Source organism: Brachypodium distachyon, chromosome 3 (genome assembly GCF_000005505.3).
Source record: "Brachypodium distachyon strain Bd21 chromosome 3, Brachypodium_distachyon_v3.0, whole genome shotgun sequence".
Lineage (NCBI taxonomy): Eukaryota > Viridiplantae > Streptophyta > Magnoliopsida > Poales > Poaceae > Brachypodium > Brachypodium distachyon.
Window position 1 is genome coordinate 46,855,625 of NC_016133.3, and position 12,764 is coordinate 46,868,388.

The following is a 12,764-nucleotide window of genomic DNA, read 5'->3' on the forward strand; positions in this document are numbered from 1 at the left end:
CCTTCTCCCTCATTTTTTTCCGACCAGAGGTATTCGGCAAGGAGACCCAATTTCACCGTATTTGTTTCTAATGTGTGCAGAGGACCTCTCGGCACTTTTGAATAATTATACGGGTGGCTTTGTTGATTGTGGAATTAAGCAATAGGGCCCCGTGGATTACTCATCTCTTGTTCGCGGATGGTAGCCTGATCTTCATTGATGCATCAGTTGAAGGAGCCCGTTGGTTGAATATGATCTTGCAGTTGTACAATGAAGCTTCGGGGCAACTTGTTAATACGGACAAGAGCAGTATCTTTTTCTGTCCTGGCATTCCAGATGCGACAAGGGAAGTTGTCAAGCTTGAGCTAAATATACCTGTTGAGGCGTTCAATGAGAAATACCTGGGGTTACCTACTGCAGTTGGTAAGCTGACGAGTGACTCGTTCGACTATATCACTGACCGTGTGCGTAGTAAGGTGAATGGATGGGCGGAGAAGAAGTTGTCCTATGCCGGGAAGGAAGTGCTCATTAAGGCGGTGATCCAGTCCATGACAACTTATAGCATGAGTTGCTTCTTACTGTCAAAGGGGACTTGTCAGAAACTGATGTCAATTGCTTCCAATTTCTGGTGGAGTGGTTCGCTGGATAGGCGGTCGATGCACTGGCTTGCGTGGAGCAAGATTGCCAAACCGAAGAATAGTGGAGGTATGGACTTTCGTGATTTTCAGCTATTCAATCTTGCTTTGCTTGGGAAGCAAGGTTGGCGTTTGATTACGGCACCTGACTCACTTTGTGCGCATGTGCTCAGAAGTAGGTATTTTCATAATACTGACTTCATGAAGGCAGTTGCGCCAAGAACTGCATCTAAGACGTGGCGCGCGATTTTGGCTGGGCGTAGTGCCTTGGAGACGGGCCTGATCAAGAGGATCGGGGATGGAGCTTCAGTTTCTGTGTGGGATGATCGATGGATTCCAGGATCGATCTCCATGAAACCTATGGGAAGGCTCCAGGAAAATGACATTGAGTTTCTCAGCGAGCTGATCGAGCCGGTGTCCTTTCAGTGGGATACTATCAAAATTCGCAACAATTTTCTTGCGCCGGATGCTGACCTCATTTTGCAAATTCCACTTCACTTGAGTGCTAGTGAGGATTCGATGGCGTGGCAAGGGGAGAAGTCAGGTATTTATTCTGTCCGATCGGCCTATAGGAACTTGGTGGGTGAGAGGGAGAGAAAGGAATCTGCACAGGATGGTGCGGCCTCAGTTTCATCGCTTGGTTCTCAAGCCCATTGGAAGCAATTGTGGAAGCTGGATGTTCTACCTAGGGTACGAGTGTTTTGGTGGCGGGTGTTGCGAGGTGTTTTACCCGATTATGCAACCCCTTGCCCGGAGGCATGTCAAAGTTCAGAGTACCTGGCCGGTTTGTAAGTCAGCTTCAGAGACATTGCTTCATGCTATGTTTGAGTGTGCCCATGCGAGGCCTTTCTGGGTGGCGGCAAAGTCTGTTCTTCATCTGCGGACTCCGCGGTTGCATCCGGTGTCTTGGGTTTTAGATATTATGTATCTCCCGGAGTTTGATGGGGGTAAACGAGAGCTTGTTATCTCAATAATGGCGGCAGTGTGGGATTCTCGGAACCGCTGGGCGCATGATGATGCAGGCTTTGATGCACTCAAATCGATTGAGACTATCAGTGAGACTCTGTCGGTGCTGGAGAAGAAACAGAATGCTACCATTGTTAAATCTCCACGGCCGGTCTGTACTTGGCATGGTCCACCAGCGGGTGTTGTCAAAATCAACTCTGATGGTGCCATTGTGGAGGAGGAAGCAAGAGCAGCAAGTGGCTTGGTTGCCCGCAATGAGGGGGGTGTCATGGTAGCGAGAAGCCGGGTGTACCAGGGGATCTCTGACCCCCTGATCGTGGAAGCTCTCGCCCTGAGAGATGCTTGTTGCTTGGCGAAGGAGAAGGCCTTTCAGCGGGTCATCCTAGAGACCGATTGTGCGGAGCTGGTGCGTCTGTGGAGAGCTCGCAGTTCGCAACGGTCAGTTGTTGGTCCTATTCTTGATGAGATCATTGAGTTTAGTCAGTCTTTTATTAGTTGCGAGATTGTTTTTGTTAGGCGTGAGGCAAATTTTGTGGCCCATGAGTGTGCTCGTAGTGCTGTGTCGAATGGAGTGTCGTCGGAGTGGGTAGGTATAGCCCCTAGTTTTCTTCTTCAGTCTTAGGACCGATTGTAACCAAGTTTCTGGAAATTAATAAAGTGTGTGCTTGCCCTCAAAAAAAAGTTGCATGCAGCGGCTAGACTGACGCGACGCGCTGCCTAATTGCCACTTTAATTCGTCTAATCCTAACGTGTGCTGTTAGGTGGTGGTTCCCCATCAACTCTCTCGTAGTAGTATTATCTTTCCCCACGATCTCCCAATCACCTTCACCTATCATTCCATGAACCACATATGATCTATCCGTTGTGTGACTGTGCTATATGCTGTTACCGTCCAATGCGTTAACGTTGTACAAATTAACAGAAGAGGACATAGCCTTCAGTTTGTTAATCATGCTAGATCACACGAGTTGCATGTAAGAAATTCCGAAATCAAAAGTACATTTTTATTTATTCTGCCAGTACATACATAAGACATTAACAAAAATCAATCAACAACTCGAGCCACAATTTACTACAGGAAAAAAAGCTGAACAGTTCAGAGACACGATCAAATTGAACAACAACCACTGGCTAGCTGCGAAATCCTATCATGTCCCGACGGTGCACCCCGTGGGCTGCGTGAATTTCAGCGACGCGACGGAGAGGGAGCCGTTGAGGCCGCCTGCAGATCCCGCGAGCGACGTCGACATGCCGCCGGGGCCAGCGGCGAGCACGGCGGGGCAGCTGACGAAGAGGTGGTAGCTTCCGGAGACCCAGCTCCCGACCTTCCACTTGACGCGGCCATCCACCTTGACCTGCAACACGACGTACCCTGCGGCGATGTCCTGCCTCATGGCGTCGGCCACGTAGCCGGCCACGGGGACGGACTCCCCGGAGAGCACGGGGGACCAGATGGTGACGTCCCGGTGGCCCTGGTACATGGGCGGCAGGGAGACCGGCACCGTCACCGGCTCGTCCCGGTAGGTGACGAACACGTCGAGGCGCCTGTAGAAGACGCCCACGCGGTCGTTGGGGTTGCGGGAGGCGAGCGTCACCTGTGCCGTGGCGGAGAGGGACGGGTCGCCCAGGTGGATGGAGCGGAGCTGCAGGTCCTGCAGGAAGAAGGTGGGCTTCGTGGGCCGGAGCGCGAGGTAGACGACGAGGGCCGTGAAGGCGACGATGAGGACTAGGGCCAGCAGGCACGCCGCGAAGCCCCCGCAGCACCGCCGGAGCCGGTGCTCGTGCTTGTGGTGCTTCTCCTTCATGGCTCTGAGCTGTAGTAGCTAGCTGGTTGTGTGCGCAGTGGGTGTGGCTAGCTCTAGCTCTTGTGAGTGAGTGAGTGAGTGAGTGATCGGTGCTTCCGAAATGAAATGCAGGTACAGGAATCAAGTAAGAGTACGTGTTAATGGCTTTTAAAATCAGTGGGAGTAGAGTTGATAGCCTAGTAGTAGTACAGTGCATGTGTAGAAAGTTTTTTGGGTTGGTTTCTTGGTGCGTGTGGGGCGGAAAGCAACGTCCCAACCGAAAGAAGAAGATTCTTCTGCTAATTCCATTGGGACCCTCGGGGCATTCTAATTCGCGTTGAGATCAGTGTTTCTTGTTTGACCATGTGCTGATGTGCTGATGATCGAGGCGCGTTCCTAATGGATTGGATTGGATTGATTGATGAATCCTGGACTAGCTGGGGATCCAGGTTGGTGAACCTGCCTAGCATGGCATTCGCACCTTTTATCGGTTGGTTTCTCGTCTGGTCTGCGCATGCGCTCATCCAATTGTTGACAGTTGCAAAGCGTCAAATCCGACGTGTAACTCTGGTGTCTTTTATCAACACCTAGCCTTAATGATTTTCTATTAACATGAAAAATGATTGAAAGACGGTGTGGTTACAACCGCTCCCAATAAGTGTAGCTCGGTTGGACGTGCATACCGGTTACCACTACTCTTGTTTGAGTTTCAAATTTTGAACCCCATGGCCAGGTAGTCCTATTCGGGAGCAATAATCAATTGTTAAGAGCGGCGGCATGTATTGTAGACAGATTATGACCACCAAGCAGCCGTTATACTATCTCCTCGATCGAATGCCTGTGTTGACAATTATCTTGTTGTGTGGTCAAAAAAGAAAAGGAAGCTCTAATTCAATACACCCCCTTTCCAAACTCAGAAGAGTAGAATAGTCTTTTCACGTTTTTTTTTCTACTCTTTCCTTCGTCATGCCTCCTTTCTCTCTTGCAAGGTATCCATTGTCTCAAGAACTTTTTCGACGATCCCTCCGGTGAGAATGTTCGGTTTCTATAACTCTGTGAAATTTCATCGCGATCCAATAGTGAAATATCCAGCCAATACCAAAATACCAAGTGTTATTCGGATTTCTTACGGCCATGCGTGATAGCACGATGTTACAATGTTTCCCGCTGATTCGGGCAATGTTACAATGATCCCTTCGATGGGATTGTGAGGACTTTTGTCTACTACCACAATGTGAAATTTCATTGCAATCTAACGGTGGAATCTCCAAAAAACTTCAAAATACTTAGTGTTGTTTAGATTTCTCGCGATCGTGCGGGACATCATGAACATCCAACTTGTTCGCATGTTTCCCGATGTCTCAAGAAGTGTTTCGTCAATCCCTTCGTTGGGATTGTGCGGAATTTTGTCTACTACTACAATGTGAAATTTCATCGCGATCCAACGATGGAATCTCCGGAAAACTTCAAAATACCTAGTGTTGTTTAGATTTTTCGCAACCGTACGGGACAGCACGAACATCCAACTTGTTCGCATGTTTCCCCGATGCCTCAAGAAGTGTTTCGCCAATCCCTTCGATGTGATTGTGCAGAATTTTGTCTAGTACTACAATGCCAGAATTTCATCACGATCCAACGGTGGAATCTACGGAAATCTTCGAAACACCAAGTGCTGGTTGGAATTCTCGCGCCCGTGCGGGACAGCACGAACATCCGACTTGTTCACCTGTTTACCGCTGGCTCAAAAATTCTTTTGTTGATCCCTTCGGTTAGATTGTGTGGAATTGTGTCTACTGCTATCACGTGAAATTTCATGTCGATCCAACGGTGCAATCTCCGGAAAAATTGAAAACACCGAGTGTTTTTCGAAACCATACGAAAATGATAGAAGGAAATATTGTTTAATGTCCATTATGCCTTTTTTTTATGAAGGGGTACGGAGTAATCTGAACCATCCTTGTTTTTTTCTAAGAGGAGGGGGTTTATTGAATCAGAAGTGAAAAGAAAATCCTTACTTATAGAAGCCAGAAAGGCGAGTGTGCATCTCTAGTGCAATTAATTAAATCCAATAATGGTTATAGCTTAGAAGTACGATTGCTTTCCGTCATGTTCTAGCCGAGTGATGCTAATTAACAGTGAACCCAGCATTCTCTGCTTCTCGTGCATGAAACCGGAGCGGACTTGGTTACAACAAGTGACCCGCGCGGTGCGTGCGTGTCTTCAGAGCGACAGACACCCCATCTACATGTTGTAAAATTTTGTCATTTACCCCATCGCATTTTAGTGTCACTTCCAGCTAGCTAGCAAAAATGTTCCGTTGGTGTCCAGCCGCTGTCCTTCCCGTCCATGCATAGCGTTGTCGTCCGTCCGTCCGGCCGGCGCGGGGCGGGGTGGCGCGTAATGAACACACACCAACATAATTCATATCCCACCGACAGAGCGAGGTGGTTCCAACGTCCAGTCCGGCGCGCGCAAAACGCCGTCGAAGCGGATGGACTAGCCAACAACATGCATACCACAGAACCAGAGCATGCGCATCCTCACAAGTAGGAAGTCGTGAAATAATTTGCATAGCTCCAACCAAATGCGTCTGTGCCTCCTCTCTCTCTCTCTCTCTCCCTCTCCCTTAGTTTTGGTGACTGATTGGCGCCGTATGATTGGGGAGATCGTATATACCTCATCATCTCTTGTGTGCGTCGATGGGTTTACGTATTTACGTACATGCCTTATCTTGATAAGGACCAATTCCTGCATTTTCTTACCATGTTTTAGTGTCTCGACTCGCGTGAGGGGTCCTCTGTTTTTTTCTTTTACAGACCAGGAGGAGCTAGAGAGATCCTCTGTTCTCCTTTGATTCCCTCCACCCTCCACGACACTTCCAATTCCACAATGAACTTCTCTCGGCTGTCTCCCCCTTAGGCGACTGGGCGACTCGTCGGGCGACTAGGGTTTCCCCCTCCGCCGCCGCCACTCCAGCGTCCGCGTCCACCGCTCCAGCCCACGCTGTCGTCACTCCGACGTCGGCGTCCACCCCCTCCTTCTGCTCGCATGGAGCTTTCCCCTTCGCCCTCGTCTAGTGGCCCCAGTCGCGTGGATCTAAGTCTGGCTTCCTCCGATGTCTCCAGATCCGCTCGCTCCTTTTGTGAGGTGGTTCGTGGGGAGGGTGCCTGCCCCCTTCTTCTCGGGCCATCCAAGAGGTCGGCGGTGCGGCTCAGACGGCTCCTCGCCTGGCGTCGCTGGTGGTGGTCCCGGCGGCCCAAGTGCCGGCAAGGGAGCGTCTTGGGGGTCGCAAGGTTGAACCGGTGGAGGATGGTTGGCTTCGGGCTGGCAAGCGGCCTCGCTCCGAGTCCCGTCGTGAGCGTCATCTGAGCCCTGTTCTGCCGGCTAGGGTGGTCCCGAGGGACATGCCGCCGGAGATGGCGGGCCGTTGTTTCAATTGCCTGGAGGAAGATATGTGGCGGCGCTGTGTAGGAACGTGACGAGGTGTACGAAATGCTTCGCCGAGGGTCATGTGGCTAAGGGTTGCCGGGCGTCCAGGAGTCCGCCCCGTGTGGCTTCAGTGGGGACGGCGGCAGGTCCGGCTCAGCCGTCTGGACAGCTGCGTTAGGTGGCTCTAGCGGCTCTTCCGGCGGTTCAGGCTCGCTCGGGAGAGGCTGCCTCGGTGCCATCGCGTCCTCTGGCGGTGCCCCCTCCCCCGGCGGTGGTGGTGGCTCCTTCCCCTGTCGCCTCCCCTGCGATGGAGCTCCCAGTTGCTGATCTGGCGGCCTTGAGGCCTCGCCTGGCTAACTGCATCATCCCGCACTCGGCGGAGATCGATGCGGCGGAGGAGGTGCTTGCGGCCGGTCTTGTGGTTCACGTTGTGGGTGGCCGCGGTGGTCTGGCGGCATCCACGGTTCGCGCCTTGCTGGAGCGCCGCTGTCCTCAGATTGCCGGCTTGTTCACGCTCCCAGGTATTGGTCGGCCAATTTCCTCTACATTTGCTCAAATGCGCAGGCCGGTGATGCCATTCCGGCGACGGATGTGATTCAAGGCGCTGGTTTTTCTCAGAGCTTCAGTCGATGGAATAGGCAGCTAGGTGCGCAGCTGCGACCCTTTCGCTACAGGGTTCATGTGGAGATGACTGGCATTCCCCCGCACTCATGGATAATCGGCACGGCTTAGGCTATCCTGGGGTCGGCCTGCTGGGTTGAGCGCTTGGGGACTACGACTGCGAATCGCGAGGACATGGGTCGCTTCTCTGTCATCGCCTGGACTGACAGCCCAGAGAAGATCGCTAGGGAATTGCAGTTTGGTATCCCTGAGCCTCCTGCTCCTTACGATACCAGTGAGGATGACCTTCGCGTGCCGCGCGGTCAGATGATTCCGGAGGCTGTGAGTGTCCCGTACTATCTGTTGGTGGTTCATTTTCTTCAGGTGGAGGATCGGGAAGAATTCACTGATGTCTCGTGATCCTGGTGGCTCTTCGTCTGGGGATGACAGCAATGACCCGTCTCGTGATCCTGGTGGTGATCCTGATGTTCGTCGTCACCACACATACTCTTTTGCGTGCTGACGTGGTACTGTGGACGGCGAATTGGCTGGGCGGGGTGCTCCTGGAGGCGGCTCTGGCATGGCTTGGTCGCGGGCTGATGCTCCGCCCTCACGTGTGGTGGACCCTTTCCCTCTACCGCCGATTGCCCGGCCCTTGCCGGATGTGGACGAGTCCTTCTCTGGTTTGCGGGAAGATGATTATGTGGTTTCGTCTGCTCCATATCCTATGCTGCTGGAGGCTGCGATCAGGCCACTGGTGGTGTACCGGCCACGGGCTGCTGTCGTGGTCAATGGTGTGGTTCGTCGTCTGGCGGTTGATTTGGAGCCGGTGTCAGTGGAAGCTCAGGATTCGGCTGTTCTTGAGGCGCATCCTGAGGTAAACAATCTAATGCAGATTTCGCCTTATTCTGATGTCGAGTCCTTTGCGGCTTCTGTGTCCTTCCCATCCCTTGCTTCTTTGGATGGTGAAGAGCCTAAGGTGCTTAGGCCGGCCATGGACACCTTCCGCGTCAGCCTCTCTGGTGGTGGCTCTCTTCCCTCGGCGGATGCGGCGCCCTTTACGCCGGTTTCTATTGCTCAAGTGGTTCCGAGGGATATTCGTCTGGAGTCGTTTCAGACTAGCTGTCGTCGTCCTGTGGTTCCAGTTCTGCGACTGCCGCTGCCCGTGTCCCCTGTGGGCCGCAAGCGCAAGCAGCAAGCGGTCAGACCCCTTCGTCGTAGTGCTCGGGTGGCTCGCAGAGGCACACCAGGTTCCTCGATTAAGAGGCAGTAGCGGCTGCTGATTTCTAGGCTGGGTATCGCGTGTGAGGGGGAGCAGATCACGAAGGATGCGCTAAATGCTTACATTAAGCTCTTTGAGAGTGCCTTGTCGCCTGAGCACATTGCTTCCATTCTGGCACTGTTCGGATGGGAACTTGATGTTCTGCCTCTCATGGAGGAGGACATGGAGGGGGGTGTTGCTGTGGTCTGATCTTCTGTTCTGTTTGGTGGCCGGGTGGGTTGTTCCTATGACGACGCCCAGCCCAAAGATCCTTGTGTGGAACGCACACGGCCTTAACTCGCGGGCTAAGCGTTGTGCGGTGTTTCAGGTGGTCTCTAACGCTGGTGCTTCTATTATCTGCTTGCAAGAGTCGAAGCTGCAAGTTGTAATCGCTTGCATTGTAACTAAATGTCTTGGTAATGACTTTTCGAATTTTTCTTCTTGCCGGCCCATGGCACACGTGGAGGTGTCATTTTGGCGTCGAATGCAGCAGTGGTCTCCCTCTCGAACCCCCATATTTCCGATCACACGAGCACTGCTCGGGTGACTACTGTGGACGGTTGTTGGTGGTTGACCGAGGCTTATGGCCCCCATCGGGTTGCTAATAAGGATGCATTCCTTTAGGAGATCAGGGACGTCAGGGACGTCAGGGACATTCATGCTGGACCGTGGGCGATTCTGGGGGATTTTAACCTGATTGTCAAGCCGGAGGACAAAAGTAATGACAGGCTCCATAGAGGTTTGATGAGGTGCTTCAGGCGGCTTCAGGCGGACTTGGAGCTCAAGGAGTTGTACTTGGCGGGTCGTCATTTTACGTGGTCTAATGAAAGGATGGCGCCTACTTTGGAGCGTATCGACCGAGTCTTTTCTTCGCGAACTGGGATGCGATGCTTCCTAACGCCTTTCTTTCAGCCCTAAGCACGGCTACTTCAGATCATTGTCTGTTGATCTTGGAGCTGGCGGCTGATCTTCGGTTGGGTCACCGCTTCCACTTTGAAAGCTTTTGGCCGAAAGTACTGGGGTTTTTCCAGGTCGTGGAGGAGGCTTGGAGCTCGGTGGGCGTTGGGATGGCTAACCCGTTCCAAAGAGTGGCGGCGCGCCTGCGTCTTTCGGCCAGGAGGCTCAAGAGTTGGAGCGCTCGATTCATTGGCAATATTAAGCTTCAGATTCTGGTGGCTACTGAGGTGATTCTTCGGCTTGATGTGGCTATGGAATCTCGGCTGCTCTCTCCGCAGGAAAGGGGTTTGCGGGCGATGGTTAAGCGGAAGTTGTTGGGACTTTCTTCCCTTGAGCGTACTATTGCGAGGCAAAAATCGAGACATTTGTGGCTTAAAGAGGGGGACGCTAACACCCATTTCTTCCACCAAAGCATGAGCCATAGGAGAAGAAAGAACTTCATTACTTCTCTGGATTGCGAGGGTGTCAGGGTCTCTGGTCATCAGGAGGTGGCTAAGGTGGCTGACTCATTCTGTCATGGCTTGCTGGGTTTGGGCGTGGACCGTGCCTTCGGGCTGGACCCAAGCTTTCTGGGCCTTGGGGATTTTGGGCCGCTGGGCTGAGAGGAGCCTTTTTCCGAGGAGGAGGTGTGGGGGGTGATCCGTGAAATGATGCCGGACAAGTGTCCGGGCCCTGATGGTTTTACCGGGCGCTTCTTCTCCTCTTGTTGGGCTATCTTAAAGGTGGACATCATGGAGTGTTTTCAGGCCTTCTTCAACCTGGACCGCCAGGGATTCGATGCCGTTAATCAGGCTTACATTTGTTTGCTTCCGAAGAAGCAGGGTGCATCTTCTATCCGGGATTTCCGGCCCATTAGCCTCATTCATGGGATTGGTAAATTGTTCTCCAAGGTCTTGGCGAATCGACTGAGTCCGGATCTTCCTAGACTCGTGGGCTTGCACCAAGGTGCCTTTGTGCGTGGGCGGTGCCTTCATGACAATTTTCTTTTGGTTCAAGGCACGACACGGAAGCTTCATGCTTTGAGGCATCCCTTTGTCCTTTTGAAGTTGGACATCACCAAAGCTTTTGATTCACTTCATTGGGCATTCATCTTCTATGTTTTGTGGGGGCTTGGCTTTGGAGACAAGTGGCTTGGGTGGATTGGAGCGCTGCTGGGTTCGGCTACGACAAGAGTTCTCATTAATGGGATCCATGGTGATTCCATTGCACACCGGCGAGGACTCCGCCAGGGTGATCCCAACTCGCCCATGCTCTTTATCCTCGCCATGGACATGCTTAACTGGATGCTTAAGAAGGCTGAATCGGTTCGGCTGCTTGGGAGGCTGGCCTCTCGTGGGCTTACGCAGCGGGCTTCTTTCTTCGCTGATGATGCGGTCATCTTCATGCGACCGGTGGAGAGTGAACTCACGGCCAGTGTTGCCTTGCTGGAGGATTTTGGGGAGGCGTCTGGGCTGCGGGTGAACTTTGCCAAAACTTCTGCTCATCTTATTAGATGCGATCCTGATCAGGCGGCTTTGGTGGACCGGGTGTTGGGCTGCAGTATTGGACCCTTCCCTTGCACGTATCTTGGGATGCCGTTGGTCCTTAGGAAACCTTCTGCTGCTCAGCTCCAGGCTTTGGTGGATAAGGTCGTGAACAAGCTGCAAACGTGGTCGGCTCCCATGCTTTCCTCGGGAGGTAGGCTGATGCTTGTGCGCTCTACTCTATGTGCAATGCCTATCTACTCCATGATGTCTCTTGATCTACCCATGAAGACCATTGAGGCCATTGAGAAAATCTGCCTGGAGGATCAAGGCTGGCTGCGTGTGATCAATCTAGATTTATCTTATGGTACGCTCTTAGATCTTCTGCGGATCTGCTCACAATTATCAGGGGTGGTGTTGTCGGAGGCCGAGGATCTCTTTCGGTGGAAATGGAGTGTTCGGGATCCTTTGCCGCGGCTTCGGCTTATAATGGTTTCTTCCAAGGGAGGGAATTGTTGTTAGGAGCTTCTGAGGTTTGGCATTCGCGTGCGCCTAGCAAGTGTTCGTTCTTCATGTGGCTTGCTATTCGCCAGCGTTGCTGGACGGCCGACCGGCTCAGCAAGAGAGGCCTTCCACACCCCCAGAAATGCCCTTTCTGTGATCAGGAGGAGGAATGCATTGATCATTGGTTGTTGGGCTGCGTCTTTGCTCGGCAGATTTGGGCCGTGATCTTGGGTGGCTGGAACAGGCTGCCCTGGATGCCAACGCCCGATTCCAAGCTGGATGAATGGTGGGCTAATCTGCAGGTGAGGGATACCAAACTGAAGAAGAACCTAAACACTAGTGTTATTCTTGTGTGTTGGTGCCTGTGGAGACACCGCAACTCGGTGGTCTTCGATGGTGTCTCTCCTAACATCTCTCAGGTTTTGGTGTGTATTAACCGTGAAGGTAGAGTCTGGGCTAGTGCTTTACTTTTTAGGGGAAATGATTTTTGTATTAATAGTGAAACGGATCATCAGTGGACTGTTAGTGAGTAATCGTATACAGTGGGCCTACGGAAATGTAACCGCGTCGCGGTTTTCTCCTGCAATATATAATACGAATTTCTAGGTGTATTCTAGAAAAAAAAACAACGACAATGTCGTACGTACAACGACAATGTCGAACCATGAATCTCTCGCCTTGGCGGCTTGGCGCTAGTCTCATGCGAGAATCACCCCCACCATTCTACTACTTGCTCAACGCATTTAGATTTGGGTCCCAACTTTGTATGCATCGCAAACATTTCTTGGGACCACATACTAATTATAATCCACCAGCCCACCAGAAATATATTCCGGGCCAAAGCGGCATCCGCAATCATGGACATGCATCAAGGCAAAGTCGGACTAGCAGTAGAACTACACAGCGGCCGAATTTTTTTAAACAGGCAGACGCTCACAACACGTGCATACACTCGTCCCTATAAACGCACGCTTTACAGCAATGAGCACCTCCGAAAGACTGTTGTTGATGGATAGTCACCTACCACCGAAAGAATAACATCAGATGCTCACAACACGCGCATACACTCACCCCTATGAACGCACACTTTACTCCTATGAGCACCTCCGAAAGACTGTTGTTGACAGGTACATCACCTACCACTGAAAGAATAGCGTCGATTAAATCTTGAAATAATCCAGAGAAA

At 52.0% G+C, this 12,764-nt stretch overlaps 2 protein-coding genes across 3 annotated transcripts; one reads left to right on the forward strand and one right to left on the reverse strand.

Annotated features, from left to right (window-relative positions):
• Positions 1–448: 448 nt before the first annotated feature.
• LOC112271862 lies at positions 449–2,250 on the forward strand. 2 transcript variants are annotated; one of them, XM_024462067.1, is made up of 2 exons: positions 449–684; positions 788–2,250. In XM_024462067.1, the coding sequence occupies exon 2, from the start codon at positions 1,228–1,230 to the stop codon at positions 2,200–2,202; it is 975 nt and encodes a 324-aa protein (XP_024317835.1). In that variant the 5' UTR covers positions 449–684; positions 788–1,227; the 3' UTR covers positions 2,203–2,250. The 2 variants fall into 2 exon arrangements, with proteins under 2 accessions (XP_024317835.1, XP_024317836.1); XM_024462068.1 differs by having other exon boundaries at positions 794–2,250.
• Positions 2,251–2,555: 305 nt separating this feature from the next.
• Positions 2,556–3,552, reverse strand: LOC100824209 (NDR1/HIN1-like protein 1). The gene has a single exon (XM_003575038.4). The coding sequence runs from the start codon at positions 3,383–3,385 to the stop codon at positions 2,729–2,731; it is 657 nt and encodes a 218-aa protein (XP_003575086.1). The 5' UTR covers positions 3,386–3,552; the 3' UTR covers positions 2,556–2,728.
• Positions 3,553–12,764: the final 9,212 nt, after the last annotated feature.